Source organism: Triplophysa dalaica, chromosome 8, assembly GCF_015846415.1.
Source record: "Triplophysa dalaica isolate WHDGS20190420 chromosome 8, ASM1584641v1, whole genome shotgun sequence".
In the NCBI taxonomy this organism is placed as follows: Eukaryota; Metazoa; Chordata; class Actinopteri; order Cypriniformes; family Nemacheilidae; genus Triplophysa; species Triplophysa dalaica.
The window spans coordinates 3,318,006-3,337,312 of record NC_079549.1 but is presented as its reverse complement, the minus strand read 5'-3'; the positions used below and the strand labels follow the sequence as shown (position 1 = coordinate 3,337,312).

General features: G+C 36.7%; 1 protein-coding gene across 2 annotated transcripts; it reads left to right on the top strand.

The window, feature by feature from the left end:
- Positions 1-467: 467 nt before the first annotated feature.
- On the top strand, positions 468-18,151 carry LOC130427401 (activin receptor type-1-like). 2 transcript variants are annotated; one of them, XM_056754857.1, is made up of 12 exons: positions 468-546; positions 6,274-6,347; positions 6,626-6,886; positions 8,180-8,413; positions 8,663-8,926; positions 9,203-9,408; positions 11,226-11,325; positions 11,424-11,570; positions 12,401-12,676; positions 14,363-14,560; positions 16,242-16,372; positions 17,294-18,151. In XM_056754857.1, exons 2-12 carry the CDS (start codon positions 6,281-6,283, stop codon positions 17,426-17,428), a joined length of 2,019 nt encoding a protein of 672 aa, XP_056610835.1. In that variant the 5' UTR covers positions 468-546; positions 6,274-6,280; the 3' UTR covers positions 17,429-18,151. The 2 variants fall into 2 exon arrangements, with proteins under 2 accessions (XP_056610835.1, XP_056610834.1); XM_056754856.1 differs by having other exon boundaries at positions 476-682.
- The last annotated feature ends 1,156 nt before the right edge of the window (positions 18,152-19,307 follow it).

Here is a 19,307-nt window from a genome sequence, read left to right as displayed (position 1 = left end):
CTGACTACACTTTGCCAACCTAGTTTAAAACAGCCAAGCATCAAGAGTGCACATTTTGAGCCTACATAAAAAATAATGCTTGAAAACACACTAATTTTCTCAATGTATTCAAATCCAGGCAGTACAAAGTGTCCGATAGAACAACATTGTTGCACCATTACAAATTGTTTGATGTAGATTATACGTGTCATCTAGTCTCCTCACAACATAGTTGATTGTAAATGCACATCTACATATTTTGCATATCATTTTTCAGCTATAGCTTTAGTTTATCCATTTTAATTTTACTATTTCGAAAATTGTTGAGATATTTCGTCAATATTTCGTAAATGTAACCCCTAAACGCGTTTTGTTTTACACTAAAAGATCATAACAGCAATGCTGTGGTTACAAAGTCGCTGTGGGAATGTGCACAGAGGAAATGATGCGACAGTTTGGGAGTTTGGGAGAGAGAGAGCGCTCCTCCTACTCCAGGCCGGTCCCAAACACCCGACGCCCGCAAAATGCAGGAAAACAGGAAGGAGCCATTGCGAGTCTGGTTCAATGGTAAGCAATACACGAGAAGTTGATGTACGTTAGTGTATAGATGTGAAAAGAGAATGCGCGCTGATCGGAACCGGACAGCAGCGAGGTCACAGACGTACACGTTATATCTTCCAGCTGTTCGCAGCACGTTGTGAAGGTAAGAACTCGGCGTTGCATTTAAAATATCGTGTGTAGGCTTTTGTTCAAATGTAAGGCGTTTGTTTCAATCTGAACTTGCTTTACGCGTTTTTTTTTACATGACTTTTAATGTCCGCATTTTTATATGCGTATTTTAATGTTTGAAATGTACACTAGAAGACGCGTCCAACAGAGTCAAAGCCGTCAAATCTAAAAAAAAAACAAATTTTTAATTGTTTGGGAAAAAAGAACAGGTTAGGATGGTTTCTTCTGGGGGGGTTGAATGCTGCGGGTTGGTGACTCGTTGGCGCAAAATTGCGGCCAGTAGACACTTTGTTGGACGGTGTCTTTGTGATGCAGAAGGGAGTTAAAGGTTTGACTCGCACCTCTGCTGGAGCCATCGGATTCTCACTGAGCTCTCAGCATAACAAAGAGTAGACAAAGCACAGACAGACAGCACATTAAAACAGTCAGACTGATCACGCTATGCCCATTACTTTCTCAGCGAAACAATGCGACGGTAAAACTGTTAAGTAAACAAATTAATACACAGCGATCAACGTGTTCGGTCCAGTGTGATTGTATTATATAAGTATTAATGTCGAAGTCAGATTGATCATCTATGTAATACTATATTAGTGTGTATTTTCGAATTTGTATAACTTTAAATTCAGCTGTTTAACTAGAAACTTATAGACCAAGCTGTTAAAAGCTGGCATCCTGTAGTGGTTTACATTTTATTGCTAAACAATTTAAAATGACTAACACGTCATATGTTGTGCAGCCTTAGTAGAAAGATGGAAGCTTGCCTAGCGCTTTTTTAATAACCTCTTAAGTTTTTTGTTATTTGCCTCAGTCGCCTTTAGTTTACTTTCTGGCTGCTTACGGAGAAATATGTAGAGATTAGGAATGTGACGTCACGCTGCATGTTGAGGCACTACGGCAAGGAAGCAGCGATGGACTCAGTGTAGAATTAAGAGCGGATGTTACATTTGTATCACACAGCTAAAATAACATTGAATTAGTGAATATATGCGCTGTATTTAACCGACATAACCAACATAATATATCAAGTGACAGGTAACCTGCACGTATTCGGAACAGAGCCAACAAGGCAATAGGTAAACAACAAGGTCGTCCTCAAGAGATTTATATCTAACTTGTTTAAATGTGAAAATGTGACCGGACAAGGTGGGAAAACATGTCGGGGAAGATATGTGGTTTGTTGACACGACATTGAATTTCAACATCACAAAAGATAAAATAAATGTAAGTATTATTTAAAATGGAGAAAATTAATAAGCATTTCTTCAGCTAAATAACCTTGTCTGTGAAATAACCTAATTTAAAATTAGGAAACGGTGTCACACCAGAGGACTTGGTTTTCCTGCGCTTTTAAAAAACATTGCAATTTACTTGTATAGACCCTTTTTTTAAATGTATTAGGAAAATTATGTCAGAGGTGAAAAGTTGTAATTTATCGAACCATGCTTGAACCAGTCACTTCATAGGACAATATGGAGACCTTGGCTAAAACATTTTTTTTGTAATAGTTAATACATGAAAGACAAAAAATGATGACGATTCTGATTATATTCATTTTTATCTTGTGTGAAAGTGAAAATGGCGTGTATTGTTGTGCATTAGTCCATTAAGAGACCAGACCACTTCACATGCTCGTACGGATCAAGTGCATTTATTTCCTTGATTTCTAAGTGCCACATCTTTGCTTCTATGTTAAGCTTTTCTTTATATGAAATTCTGCAGTCTGTCTGTGTGGCGCCAAGTGGGGTCGAACAAGCCTTTTTTTTCCCAGGCACTATTAGGGCATCATTTTCTAGAATCTTTAAATTAAATTTCTTAATAATGTTATAAAACATTGGACTGATTTAAACCCATTAAACATTTTTTTTTTGTAAAGCTGCTTTGAATCAGTGGTTGTGCTATGTAAAAATGCATATGTGTGTGGGGGATGTGTCCAGACAGGTATGGTGAGCGGAATGGGGCTCTTTGTTAGAGTAGTGGTGTGTGAATTGATGGGAGTGTTTGGAATCAACATGTTGGGATTAGTGCTGTCCACTGGAGATCAGTAATGCTAGCCCACAGCAGAGGTAAAATGAAAGTACATTACGCAGTTGCTTATTACAGAAGGAGCTTAATAGTTTTTTGTTGTTGAGAATGTGGAAAGGTGTATCAACCTGTCAATTTTAAGCATGTACGTATGCATGCAAAATCTTTCTTGTGTCATTTTATGGCAGTTGTGTATGTGTTGTAGGCCTGAACAATATAATGTTTTTGCATTTTTTTACCACTTGTTTTTGCATTGGCTGCTTTGCTGGTCTGCCGGCTTTCCGGGAAAAAAAGTTTTGTTGTGCATATCTTTGATTTGCCAGTTTAGATTATCTCTCATGATGATTGTCATATTAAAGCAAAAGTGATCTCCTAGACTCTGTTTACTTCTAATGTATTCCAGTTATGATTGTGGTTGTTGCTGGATGTGTTTGAGTTGGTGTGTGAAACTGAAGTTATAACTAATGGGTGGATTACACTACAAAACCTTTAAAATCTGAAGAGATTTTTTTTAAACTAGACATACACTTGCAGACTTTTTGAAAGTTTCAGATAGAAACACACTAGCTGATCAAATCTGCAGACTGGCACAGACTTTCCGCAACAAGAAAATCTGTGCAAAAATCTGTGCAAAAGTCTTGTAGTGTATTGTAGCCTTAAGCCATTTGGGTCACCATTGACTCCCTTGGTAGGACAAAAGACTACAACGGGAGTCAATAGTGACTCAAAATAGCTTAGTTACAAGCTTTCATCAAAATATCATTTGTGTTCAAGACAACAAAGAAATGTATAGGTTTGTAACAACTGGAAGGTGAGCAAAATTTTCCTTTTGGACAAACTATTCCTTTAATTTCAGCCGTCAGTAAACCCGAGGTTCAGTTTTATCATGAAGGATGGAATGGACAAATCAAATCTTGCTTACTTATATTTCTAAAGCCCGAAGTATACTTTTTTGTACGTGATCACTTATGTAAATGTGTTAACATGTGTAAAAACAGTTTTGTTCTGTTGAGTTGAAATACATTGGCTTTCATAGTATAGAAAGAGTTTACAGAGAGATTCTACACAGAGAAAGTGTAACGTGTTTAAAATGTTATATATATTAGTTGGGTGAACTATTACTTTTTTTGAAGCCAGCCTTCATCCTCTGTTCATCGTGTCCACATCTACATTTCTTTCTGTGCGCCTTGTCTCTGCTCAGACGTCTGCAGCTGGTCTTTCACAGCAGGGTAAAATGTGTAATTTGTCCACATAGGTCTGAATGTCTGAAAGTAGAAAGGAGAGAGAAGCAATCATTTTTCCATGCGTTGTAATTTAGCTGTCAGAAACAGCTGGTGGCGAATAACAATACGAGAGGAGGATAGTGGAAGGGAGAGCAAAGTGGGGTTAGGAGAGAGATAAAAAGCTGGTTGGCAGATCTCTGGGTGCCATTAGGTTTCAGAGCCACCATTAAGGGCAGACAGGGTACCGGAGAACACACACACATGCACGTCTGAGCACAAGACATGAGTACGTCTGTCTGTCTGTCTGTCTGCCTCTCTCTCTTTGGCCTGCATGTTAATTGACTATCTCTTTGTCACTTTATAAGCAGGGGAACTTTGAGACTAGATGTTTTAACTGCGTTGTGCATGTTTTAAACGATTGAGAGGTTCTCTGAACACTACAGAACCGGTGGTTCATTCTCGAAGAATGAAGTTCTTAAATATTCTCTTAAAAACATAATCATATTTTTCTTGAGAAGCTTTGTCGATGATATTCACCTGCTTGTGAGGTAACAGTATATTTATCTATCCAGTGTACTTTATGACTTTATGACACTCTGTGATAGGTTAAACTGCATTAACGTTAGCTAGCATATATTATTATAATTATTATATCTTTTTATAATAAATTATAACCTCGTCATAATATTTGTGATCCTCTTCGTGTCGAGTCACTTGGTCCCAAAATAAGCGTAAAAAGCAAAAAGACATTATAATTAGTATATCAATATAAAAATTAATCAATGGCAAGTCAAAATTGCGATTCAGACTTATATATATATTATATTATAATATGCGTCACATTAAAAACAAGCAAATAAATGTACAAAACATCTTACCTTAAATATTTGAAGACTGTGAAGCTATCCTATATTAAATGTACCGACAGCTTTTGTTTAGACAATTTGGATTCTTCTTATTTATTTCCCCTAAGACTAATCAAAGTTGTTTTCTGGGAATGCAAAATATTCCTAACTCTTTTCTTAAATTAGAATAAAAAAAGTCAGTTAAAGCTACAATTCGCGATAATCTTGGGGTAAAAATAATTTGAAATGAATCACCAGTGTTCAAAATGATTGTCTGATCTCACCTTGATTCACAACGGTGAGCTTATAATAATGATTTATAATTTACATTGTCGGGTCGTCCCATGCAGGAAATTTGAATTTGGGGGAGTACCTCTTTGTGTCATTACATCACATTCCTAAACACAAAGGAGAGGAACCGGCTAGTTTATCACCTGTGTGTGGATTGTGCTGCACCGGCACTGGTGCGGCTGACAGAGTTTTGTTCATTCTTATAAAAGTAGTTTATATTTATCATTATCTAGATGCCTGTGTTTAAAAGCGATCATCTGAGGAAAGTCATGTAAACATCTCAATTTATTAAGTTCTGATTACATCTGGGGAATCGCTTGTTGTTAATAACAAATTAAACTCACACTCCGGAGAGCTAAAGTGACAGCTAAGCAAAAGCTGATATTGACAGGGATTTTGAGAGTTGGGTCCAACATCTGAAAGGGTTGCATTAACTGGTAAGACGTCACTATTGTGATTTATTTTGTAAATTCTTTGCAGATATGGTATGTGTTCAGATGACATGTTTCAGATATTTTACCTGTAGGACGTAAGGTGAGAGGTATTTTCCATGTTATTTAGAGTTTTTATCTGCTTCAGGGGCAAAGCGATAAACAACGTTACAATTGATTCCATATTAGTGATGTTTTGAGTTGTACTATCCGCTCATCTGATACGGTCACATTGATGTGCTCAGATCCGGTGCCAGCGCAGGATGTTAACTGGATGTTAAAGCCACCTATCAGTAGAGAAGGCATACTTTTAAATAGTTTTGCAATAACAGGTCATGTGTCAATGTCTTGAATATGAAAGGTCTACTTGCATGTCTACAATCCAGAGCATCCCTTTGTGTGAGGAGGTAGAGCTTTGTCTTTCTCCAAAGAATAACACACTGACTCGAGTTTACCCCACTGCTCCAGTTTCACCCCTCTTTTCTTTACGAGTGCTCCCTTGTGCTGATCTCGTTGAGCGTTGTGGATTGATCATCGAGCCGCTTGTGTTCAGTGTAAACAAAAATGCTGTTGAGGTGTAACCATCAGAATGGAATGAGTTCAATGTTTCTGTTGGGACTCTGGTGGATCTCAATGATCAAATTATGTATATTGGTGGTAAAAGAATGTACTTCCTGATAGAAGAAAATGATGTTGTATTGTTTGCTGGTGTTCTGAGTTGATTATGATGTCTTTTCTGTTTTTCACCAGGTCTATAATGTTGAGTGGTGTGATGATTTTGCTGTTGGGGATGGCATTGTCTTCACCTGTTGACCATATAAAAGGTAAGAGTTGTGTATAGGTCTTCAAAAGATATTTCTATATATTTTTCTATCGTTTCTTTTTTGCTATACCGAACTAAACACTACTAAACAATAAGTTACTACATTAAGTATGTTTGAGGAGACCAATATGGCAGCACGGTAGCTTCAATGTTATTATATCAGCAATAATAGCAATTCAATTCTTTATAAAGTCGATCTTTGGTTGTATCTGTTTTTGTTTTGACCAGTCTCATGTCAGTGTTTAAATATAAAAAAAAGTGTGTTTCTTTGTTGTGCAGATAATGGCACCGTTGGGGATGTGGAATGTGTATGTGACGGGGTCTCATGTGGTGATGTGCAGCGCTGTTTTGGCCAGCAGTGTTTCTCTTCATTTTCTGTCCGAAACGGAACGGCCTTTCAGGAGAAAGGGTGCATTGTGGGTAGTGAGGAACGGACGATACGCTGTGGAAGCTCCCTCTCTTCGCTTTCTGTGGACACGGTGCAGTGTTGCCAGGGAACATTGTGTAATAAGAATGTTTCCATGGAGATGCCAAGCACAGGTGACTCACAGGCTATAATTGCTTTCACACACCAAGATTTTTCATATCGTGCAAAAAAATGTAATGATTAATATTTTGATTTGTGACATTGAGTTATTGTAGGAAATTACAAATAATAGATGATAGATTTTTTTGAGAGTTAAATGAATATTCTACGGTTCTTAGTCTTTGGCCTAAATGTTTGGCCTGCTAATGCATATTGTGTGTTTATATGGAGAGTTTGCTAAATGCGATAACTCCGTTTTAAAATATTTTCAAAAATCATGTTTTTTATTATGATTTCCAATTAATATCAATATCAAATTGGTTTGTTTTGATTTAAGCCATAACACAAGAAAAACGTGATAACAACAAAAACATGATTTTTGAAAAAAATAAAAGTTGATTCATTTTGGCACCAAACTCTTCATATATATATATATATATGTATGTATATGTATTTCTTTTAATTATTGGGTTAGGAAGAAGACATTTTTATTAACCTGGAGAGTTTTCCTAAAAAAAATATTGAAATCACTATAAACAAAGAATGAAAACTAACCATAACCCTCTAATAAGTATTTGGAAAATTGAAAATAATTAGTAATAAATATATTTTTGTAAAATGGTTAATAATTTTGTATCTGATTACATCATATTAAAGGTATAGTTGACAACAGATAGAAATTTCTGTCATTTACCCTTGAGTCGTTCCACAACCATAAGACCTTCGTTCATCTTCGTAATATAAATTTAGATAGTTTTGATGAGATCGAAGAGCTTTCTGACCCCCCATAGATCCATGTGTTTCAACCTATATTTCGCTCAAAATGACCTCACTGGAATGTTCTTCTCGCACTGCTGTACGTTTTTCTAATAAGTTTGGTTTTGGTTAGTGGTACGATGTCATAAAAAGGAGCACAGTAACACTATTTCTTCGTTTATGAATGAATCATTGGGGAAATGCAGGCGTCGCATGCTCTCATGGGCTCGCATCGGATACTGAAATGGAAGAGAGGTTGTTGTATTCTCATCGCTTCATAAGATTAAGATCCAACCACTGTTGTCTAATGGACTACTGTATAGAGTAAGAAAGCTCTCGGACCTCATAAAGGTTCATGTGTGTTCCGAACATCAACTACGGTTGTGGACTCGAGGGTGAGTAATCAATGAAAGAATTTTCAGTCTGTTGTGAACCATCCCTTAAACTCGTCTGTTGTAATAAGCAACTTCAAGTCTGTTATTATTTTTTTTGCGTGACTGCATGATAGATCCATATCATATCATATCATATCATGATTTGTTTTTCTTTAGAGGTGGCTGTATTCTCCCTTCCATCTGTGCACCAGTGTGTGTGTGAGGGGTGTGTAAGTGGGACGTGTTGGGGTGAACAGTGCTACGCCTCTCTAAGGATGAGAGAGAGCGCACTGCACTCTCAAAAGGGCTGTTTTAATAAGACCACCTGCGACGCACCTGCAGACAGCGTCATCAGCTGCTGTACTGGACACCTGTGTAATGCCAACATCACTGTAGAGGCCCTTGCTAAAGGTGAGTTATAGAAGTGCCTTGTCTTTAAGAACTTTTTTCAGTTCTTTTAACTTTCAATATGTAAAAACAACGCCATTCCAAAGACAAAATGGCATCATTTACCTTTAACTGTCCCAAAACGATGGTTTAGCAATAGTGGCAAGAAAAATCGTTTGCTATTAAATGATTTAGAAATAATTTAATCATATATAATATACCTAGTACCAGATGCTAAATTAACAAAGACACATTTGTGTTTCTTTGTCCCAGACGAGAAGTTGAAGATGGTGCCAACAGAGTATGAGTGCATGTGTGAGGGCCGCTCATGTGTCACAGGGGATCGCTGTATGGGACAGCAATGTTTTTCCTCTCTGACTCTAAGTGATGGGACACCCGTGTCTCAAAAGGGCTGTTTCAAGAAGTATGAGCAGGGTAGGATGACTTGCAAAACTCCACCATCACCTGACCAGATCGTGGAGTGCTGTCAGGCTCATCTGTGCAACATGAACCTTACTGTGGCACTTCCTGTACGAGGTAACACTGACATACAACACAAACACACTATATGGCTGCTTACATTGATACCGATCCAAACTAAATATTATTTTCCGCTTCTCAATTTGTTTGAAACAGAACAAACTAAAATGTGAGCTACTAAAGCTTTAGTGTGGTATTTAACACATGTAACTACTAACATCGTTTGGCCCCTGTGCCACTCTTTTGGAAAAAAATATAATACAATATGCTGGAAATTACATGATCCATGAGTAAAATTGTGCCGTTCTCTCGCTCACTCTTTTTCTCTCGAAGTGTTGGAGGGCCCTAAGTACAGTATGACAACTTTGGTGACTGTGGTTGTGGCTCCAGTTATTGTTTTAATATTCCTGTCTGCTGTGGCCATCCTGATCTTCCGTCATATCCACCATCACCAGATGGAGCGTCTGACAGCGCATGATGCAGAATATGGCACCATCGATGGTCTCATTGCGTCTAATGTGGGAGACAGCACACTTGCGGTAAGGCAAACTAACACACACTAGTGCCGGGAATCGAGAAAAAGAAAAAGAATCGAGAGTCGATTCCAAAGGTCGGAATCGATTGCAATAAAGGAATCAACTCCTCTTTGAGAGCCTTCATAAGCACAAGCCCCGCCCCTTAGATGATGTCATGGGTCAACTAAATCACAATAGTTTCTTGTCTAAATCAGTACAGACTTCAGAAAAAAAGGATGGATTACATTGAATATTCTGCATCCATTAAAGCAAAAGCTTTGTTTGCACACAAAATGAAGATATGATTACATGTATCCACACATTTAACAATCATATAAGCATTTTTGCTTTTCAGTCGAACTGTAAAAGGACCGTTTTCTCTTACTCTCTACCGTTGAGATCAGTATGTGCGTGAAGAGAATTACATGTATTTAAAGCTCAGTCTCACAACATATTTACTTGGACATCTGTTTAAAGCTGTTAAGAAAATAACTTTTTCAACACCTGTCTGCACTACTTGCATTTAACGGTAATATTAATGTACACAGTATTCTTACATACTTACTGATTAACGATCTGTCTATCTATAATCCTAAAGTATTTAAGTGTACACTTCTGAATAACTTTAAAAATGATACATTGGAATTGCAGGACAAGATCGACATATTTGTTTGAGGTTTTTGTTATAAAAATTATAAACAATTAAGTCATGTAAAAAGTCACATAAATTAATTTTTATGGATTTTTTCCCCTGTATGGTTCAAAGTATCTAACTACTGTAGTTTTTTTAGTTTATAAGTGATAACTATAGTATACTGAAATGTTTTTTTTTGTGGGCAAATATTTAGTGAAATTTCAAAGTGCCCTAGAAAAGGTATTTTATCTTTTATCAGGTAAGAAGATAACATTATGATATTTTACCAAGGCTACGATTAGCTGCGATCAGCTGTTATTCTATCATATTAATAAGCAATTGTTGTTTACCATACAGTTTGATAACAACATAAAAGTGTTTAATAAATATAAATAATAAAATGCCATGAAACCATCTACAAAGTATTTGTAAAGAAAATGATAAAAGCTAGCTCTATTAGAACAGGGACATTTATACAGGTTTGGAATAATTTAAGGGTGAGTAAATGATGACAGAATTTGTATTTTTAGGCAAACTACACCTTTAAGCTCTAATTGCGTATTATGTTGTTTATAATGGTTTAATAACAAGATGTCTTGATTTCTTGTTTCTTGGATTTTAAAATGCACACAGTTTATTTTGAATAACTAAGCATACGATTAATTCACATTGCTACATCTGAAACACTTAAGTGTTCTTGTGAATCCATGAGCATTGTGGCATGTGTTTGCTGAGCTCACCCTTCATTTGATGTTTTTGGATCTTTGTCAAGCTGTTTGCAGAGGTCTTGGCAACCAAAGCAAATATTAAGCAGTCAAATGTTTGCCCGAGTAGAATTAAAACTCCAAGAGGGTGCAGAGAGAGAAGTTACAAGTAAACAATGCTAAATGTGATGTTTGGTTTCTTCAGGTTAAAAGGTACAGCTTGCTATATATATAGTCCACGTTTTGGTGAGTGTGTAAGAATAATGTCTAAAGTTCCCTGTGTTTAGCGTTCCTGCTCCTGAAATCCGTCTCTGCGTAAAGCATACGTATGGTTATTTAAGTCTTGTGGTTTGAGACTGTAAATTCCATGTCTTTTTTGGGATGTTGTGGTAAGGGTTGAGGATGTGTCAGGCTGCTTAGTGCGCTCCTCGAGTTTACTAAAGGGCTCCAGTGAACAATAAAAATTCACTGCATCAAATCGTTTTCTTTTGTGTATGTACCAGGATCTGTTGGACCATTCATGTACATCCGGAAGTGGCTCCGGACTGCCGTTTCTGGTGCAGAGGACAGTAGCTAGACAGATTACCCTAAACGAGTGTGTGGGTATGTGTCGTAATATTCACAGTTTTAAGATTTTGTTCTGTTGGCTAGTTGCTGGTGTTTTTTTGTCAGTGCTCATCTTACTTGCTCTTTTGTGTTAGGTAAGGGACGGTACGGAGAGGTATGGAGGGGTCAGTGGCAGGGGGAGAGCGTGGCTGTGAAAATCTTCTCATCGAGAGATGAGAAATCCTGGTTTAGAGAGACAGAAATCTACAACACCGTGCTGCTGCGACATGAGAACATTCTTGGTAAATGAACAATTACACAAACAAAACACAGTCTCCACTTCAATTTAAGCTGGCTTTAAGTTTGTATATCATGTTAAGTTTTTAAATAAATGTTAAATTTCAATGTTTAAATTATAACCAGTGTGCAAGTAATGGAACATCTAGAAATGATACTATACAAATGCAAACTGTTCGTGAATGTATGTACTTAACATACACTTGAATTCGGATGCAATCATAACACAAGTATGTGATCAGCCAATCACGTGGCAGTAACGCCATGACTAAATTCTATTCTATTCGAATTTTATTTAAACAAAGGTCCCATCTTTGTTTGACTATTAGACACATTTTAATTATGAAAGGCAACTTTCAAGTACATTTTTTGAATGTAGCATTTTTGTATTATTTTAATCCGCTTCACAGAACGATATTGCAATACTTTTGTCCTCTATTACACTTTAAAAAATGTTTTTTTAACCCTTTAAAGGGATATATCCCCGCAAATCAAAGTTTCCCCATGTTTTACTCGCCCTCAAGGCATCCTAACTGAATATTGTTCTCTTCTTGAAGAATAATGCAGTCGAAGTTATAATACCACGTATCATTTCCTTTGTAGCTGTAGAATGCGACTGATTGTGCGTCGACTTTTTAAAGCTCCAAAAAGTGCATCCATCGATCAAAGAATTGCTGGACACGACCCTGTGGTTTTTACAAAGATCTTCTGAAACCAATCGATGCATTTGTTTAAGAGCGATAACCATATTGACAGCACTATTAATGTTGATGTCTAGCTTCCGTTATCCTGCGGCTGAACTGTACAAAACATAACTGTACTGTTTTTTCCTCAGGCTTCATTGCGTCGGATATGACGTCACGTAATTCCAGCACACAGTTATGGCTGATCACACACTATCATGAGATGGGCTCGCTCTATGATTACCTGCAAATCAGCATGCTTGATGCTCCTGCTTGCCTGCGGATGGCACTGTCCATTGCCAGTGGCCTTTCCCATCTGCATGTGGAGATCTTTGGCACTCAGGGAAAACCAGCTATTGCCCACAGAGACCTGAAAAGCAAGAACATCTTGGTATACAAGAACGGGCAGTGTTGTATTGCTGACCTCGGTAAGATTGTACACATGACTGATTGATATGCCAGTCAAATTAAAAATTCATATTACCATAAGCCAAATATGAACTATATTTTTTTTAACTAATGAATTCATTTTTAAAAAATGATGAATAGTGCTAACAAACTACATTTATATTAGGGAAGTCAAATATAGAAATATAAATTAAATATAAATAAATATACATACATGCACTGTACACAGACATATATTATGCAGTTTAAAATAATAGAATAAAAGTTTATGTACACACTTTTATTCTGTATGCGATTAATTGTTTGACAACCCTAATTTATACCATAGTGTTCATAGCATTTTCAATGCGAATGGTCCAGTATCACAGTTAAAAACATTTTTATGTTGTCATCCCTAAAAATGATTGTTATTTGTTACAACACTAAAATACTTAAGAAATTACAGTTGTTTATTTTAATCTTCTGAACTGAATTAATCTTTTTGATCAGTGCAAAGACTTTACGAGACATACAGTTAAAATTAACATACGTAAAATATGTGAGAAACAAACCACATAACATTGCTGTACTTCCGAAAAGCTTGCGCGTCCAAATTTGCTGTTTTTCAGAAAATGGAGTGATTAAATACTGTGTTGTAGAAATTGACAAGCACTTTTTATTTGTTAGATACTTGCAAAACCTAATGACAAACATAGACAGTGACTTTTGAAAATGATTTACGACAATTCAATTAAAATCTTGAAATATGGAGATACAAGGTTTCAAAACCACACCGTTGTCCAGTATTTTTCTTTTTCTTAAACATTATAAAGTTCACATTTTTTGTTTACCTAAACTTTTCCATTATAAATTGACAATGTGATGCTGTAATGTGGTTCCGCCTAAGAGAGGGTAAATATATAGATCTATTAAAAATTTGTAAACATTTTGTTCTTTTTTCTTTAATAGCTAGTTGCCCCGGTCACTTGTTTTCCCCTCAATATTAAACCTATTGAACATGTTGCCACTTTCACTCAAATAAGCAGAAAACAGAAGCATGTTGTTTGCTCATGGAGGCCATTCACTTTAATTTGTTTCTTTATTTAATCCACTCTGACTCACTCGAAAGCTCCTGGGCACATTTCCGCAACATTAAGCTCTTATTAGGAGAAATCGTCCCCTAAAACCTTAACCAAAAACCCATTAGCTAGCTTTTCATCTAACACTAATCTGAGAAATCTTTTATAGACTGGAACACGAGAGGTGTTTTCATAGAGCACCTTTAACCTATAAAGGCAATGCTCTTTTTACTTCAATGTTTTCTGTGTAGATCTAGAACATTTTTGAGTGTGTTTTTTTTTCTTGATATGTTGTCACGTAGGTTCTTTAAACTTCTGAGCTGACTGGTAGTTGCATTATTGTATTGTCTATCCTCAGTAGAGGGCACCGTAGAGAAGAGGAGTTGCTCAAGAGCACTCTTAATTCATCTTTATGCCAAGCCTCTCACGATGATGATTCCGCAGTTTGACTGTTTGTTCGGCATCACACCTCCAAAGCGTTTGGCACAGACCATTAGTGACTTGATTTAAGCTTAAAAACGGCACAACTAACTAAACTAAAGGCCAGCCCTCTGATGTTTAATGCGTGTTGTGAAAAGATGTGTTTTCAAGAGCTTCTGGTACATCCTGTAATACTGATAAGTGCGTCAACCTGTTTGTCTTCTTCAGGTCTGGCTGTGATGCATTTTCAAGACACAAATGAGCTGGACGTGGGCAACAACCCTAAAGTTGGGACCAAGCGCTACATGGCTCCTGAGGTTCTAGACGACTCCATTCAGATGGATTGCTTCGAGTCTTACAAACGAGTTGATATCTGGGCCTTTGGCCTTGTGCTGTGGGAGATTGCTAGAAGAACAGTTAGCAACGGTACATTCTGGTTTTTTATGTCTTTGCACATGATTCACGTTCACACCCTTTACGTTGAAAATGCCCTAGCCTTGTTCCTTTCAAATGATTACCTCTTATATTGTTATAATCAATTTGTTCTTTGTTCAGAAAGCGTGTTACTTGATTGTGCCACTGACACGACCTCGAAGTGGCTTTTTGAGAATTTAACTAGTACGTGTCGAAATGATCAGATTTGTTTGGTGATTTTTATTATTCCTTTAAGGGAGGGACCCAAACTACAGTATATACACTGAGGCTTGCGGATGGGCTCTTTTTTCAACCCTGCAAACACCTCGGCAATCTAACAATGTGCACTTAAACACTCTAAAAATCATGGCAATAATCAGGGCTGTGCGTTAACTTTTTTTGCACATAGCACCGATGCTACAGAGCTTTGAAGTTTAGCACAGGCTAAACAGTTGTAGCACAAGTATACGAATGTTATCATCTTTAAAAAACACAAGTGTTTAATCACATAAATATACAGGTAACTGAAAAAAGCACAGTAACGTTATACAAATGGATAAAATAGGGCAATATAATTTAAGTCTTCCCCAAATTCATGCTTTACAATACAGTAGTAAATACATTTGTCCATAAAATACTGTAGTATACTATAGTATTAACTACATTAAATTGCATTAAAATTCTTGTTACTATAATATTTACTATAGTAAGCTTCAAATACATAAAGTATACTATAGTGTTTACTACAAGTCCAAATTAAGATGACTTTTATTTTGGCGGGTGGTCTCGAAGACACTAGAGTTTCAGTATTTGACACTAGCTCCACTCAAACAATGAAACACTCATAAAATAAATTACGAACAGCTCTGTGGATGAAGTTTATGTGTTCATTTCATCATATAGTAAGATCCAAATACACGAGTGTCACGCTTGTAACATGTTTGCAGCTCTTTCACTCATAGACACGCAGTACAAGCAGTGGACATATTTACATACTAGAATTGCACCTTCGTGATTCCTTCCATGTTTTCCCACATCGCGCAGATCATAGCGCTCTAGATCAATGGACTCGATGCAGCCGGAAAACAAGTTTTAATTGCAAAAACTGAAAATAAATAGTGGTGTGCCATTAGTTAACCTCACACACAAACAATAACAACGACAAATGCACTTCACACAAACAATCTGCTCCGTCTAATGCACCTGCCAAACAGTATCGCACGTTTGCTACATTATTACATTTATTCTTTGCACAGACTGATTTCTTTTCTTAGCATTTGCAACATATATGTCACACTGTACAGCCCTGGCAATAACACATTTCCTGAGATTGGACAGAATCACTTACAGTTTCCTCCTGTATGCGTGAGCTTGAAAGTAATGGGCGAAAATGTTCATCTGCGCATTTAGTTGCACACTTTGTTAGTGTGAGTTTTTATCACTTTGCCCCATCACTCAAAAGTGGTCATTACAGTCATGTAATGGGGGCTGGCTGATTCCCCCCATATGTCTCATCTGAAATGGACCCCAATTGCTCCATGCCGTGTAAGAGGCTCTATATATAGACAGTGCTGCTGGCAGTCTGGATGAAGCTAACATTTCCGCTGATGACCTGTGTAATTCACATATTGATGGTTATAGTTAATCGCTTTTTCTGGGAATGTTTCTAAAGTTTTTTTTTTGGACTGTGCAGGTATTGTAGAAGAATATAAGCCACCATTCCATGATGTAGTGCCAAGCGACCCCAGCTTTGAGGATATGAAAAAGGTGATATGCACAGACCAACAGAGACCCAACATCCCAAACAGATGGTTCTCAGATCCTGTAAGTATAAGCTCAAACACTTCTCCAGAACCATTCAGCTATATAGATCTATCATTATTGACTATTTTATTTTTCATGTAAAAGTGTGCAACATTTTTAATGCATATATAGGGTTATGGGATGACCATAATGTTGTATCATTCACAGTGCAAATACATTTTAGGTAACACTTTAGATTAGGGTTCAATTCTCCCTTTTAATAAATTACAAACAGAGTCTGTATTTATTTTTATTTTTATTTTATTAAACAACAAATAATAACATTTGCAAAAAATTTAATGGAATGAATGAATGAATAAAAAAAATCGCAATCACAATATTGGTAAAAAACGCAATACGATTTTTTTCCGAAATCGTTCAGCCCTAGAATCTGTGAGACAATTTGAAAGGAACAAGTGCCCTTTCATTATTTCTCAAATGCTGCACATTTCTTTGTAAATGAAAAATATTTTTATGTCAAATAACAAAACTAAATTGCAATTTTAAAACAAATTCCAAATCAAATAAAAAGAGAATAATGCAAAGTCTCTTTGATATGAACAAACTTAGACTTTCTCTGTGCTTTTTCCTAATTTGTATTTAAAAATAAATAAATAAGAAACAACAGTCTATCATGAATGAGTGAGTGTGTGTGCCCTGCGATGGGTTGGCACTCCATCCAGGGTGTATCCTGCCTTGATGCCCGATGACTCCTGAGATAGGCACAGGATCCCCGTGACCCGAGGTAGTTCGGATAAAGCGGTAGAAAATGGATGGATAACAGTCTTTCAATGAAATCTATGTCTAAATATGGTAAACTTACGCCTACTGAAAAAACACTTTCTCTGTTGCACAGTATATCATCAGTGCAGTCAGCTCTCATGACTATTGGCTCATTCTTGACCGAGTTCACTTGATTGAGATTTTGTTCTTATCTTTCAGACCCTCACATCAATTTCTAAACTTATGAAGGAATGTTGGTATCAGAGCCCATCAGCAAGACTCACAGCATTACGCATCAAAAAGACTCTGTCAAAAATGGATAACTCTCTGGACAAAATAAAAGCGGACATTTGAACTGCTTCCACAGGGAAGACCCTTTAGGCCTTTACCCCGCTCAGCTGACGTTGTCTTTGGAAGAACGGCTGGAACAAAGGACCCTCTAAGCTTTGTGCTCTTATAGAGGCACAGTGTATTTATTTTGATATTGCAGTGGAGCATATTTTGGCATCCAAAGATGTTATAGTGGGCATTTAAAAGACTTTCTTCTTTGATATGGGAGTTCTCTCTTGTAAGACATAGGATCTTTCATCTATCATAAGACAACTAATGTGCATTTGAATAAGATGCTTTAGTGTTACAGTTGACTTTTAAAACTGCTTCAGTGTTTTAGAGATATCAGTTTATAAGCAATATGCAATTTTTGTGCATTCTGTACTTGCATTCTTACAGATGACATTCACTGAAAAAATGACCAAATAAGCAAATCTAGTTTATAACATGTCTATACCATATCTGAACTCAGAGACCGAACGGATTTGCAATGACTCTTTCATTCACAGTTACAGTAAACCACAACTATAATGTAGACTATAAAGTAAAGTATGTGAATGGTCCCTCATGATGTCTTATGTATTCAGTCTCACAGATTTTGTATATTATAGAGCATTTAGCATTATGTATTATGTGTTTGTTTTTTGTTTCTTTTATATACTTAGCTGAATACATACACTAAAAGAGTATAGACAACTTAAATAAACATCTTAAAGATTCTGAAATAAACATTCTTATGTGCTGTGAGATCATATTGCTCTTTGTTGTCAAAGTATGAGCCACACCTTTCTCTCACCGCTTACTCTCCACAAACCTTTATTGAAGTTATATAGTTATTAATAAAGCATAATTATGTAGAATAATTAAACCGAATGTGTATTAAAAAATATTTCATGAATCATAATGATTTTTCATCAGCTTCACAAGGCACTGAGTTTTTCGTGTGACCATAATGTCTTCATGCCTTTAAATGACTTGAATGTAACTCTAAACCCTGACCTCGTTGGGTATATTCATGAATTTGGCAAATCAGTCCCTGCCTTCAATCATCCGCACTGGCTATGACTATACAGATACCGCATTCGGCAGTTCCAGATGCTGCTAAAACCCGGTTCTCAATACAATGAGTTGTGTTATGGCAATATATTTTATTTTGTGCTGATGTTAAAGGACCATTGTGTCATTTTTAGCAGCATCCTGTTGTGAAGTTGCGATTTGAAACAAACCACTCACTGCACCCCTGCCTTTCGAAGCAGTACGAAGGTTGAAAGAGGATTAAGATGTTAGGATTGCCCACTTGATCTGTTTTATGCCTTGACGCACACTATACCCTCTTGAAAACCGCTTCGGAGTGGTATTCAGAGCTAAGTGTATCCCATCATGGATCATGTTCTGCATATAAATCCGTTGCGAGATGTTGCGGACACCTTTCCAGTGCAAGTTATTCCACTACTTTTAAGGTTATATCTTTATTTTTTCTATGTTTGGCTAACGTGTTTTTCTATTGTTTTTTGGGGTTCAGCTGATTTGATACAATACAAAGAAAGCCTCCGTGGATACAGCCCCTTATGTATTTTGTAAAACTGCTTTTTATCACATTATTAGAAACACAACATTAATGACATGTTTGCACTCGCTAAGTGTGTCCCATCGGGTTAGAAGTACTACATGCTCATTTAGGATCTTCACTCCCACTAGAACACTTCTCATGAAAGTGGTTAAGTGCAAAGACCGCAAGTGGGGGTATTTGGATGCAGCCGTTGTCACTTTTCTGCCTTTATCCCGCTTGAGATAACATATATTTACGGAAAACGTTCTGTAGAGCAGTTCATCTGTTGAGGGATAGAAACAACATTGAGAATTCCATGCAATGGGACCTGCGATGTGTGTAGATAAATAGCTC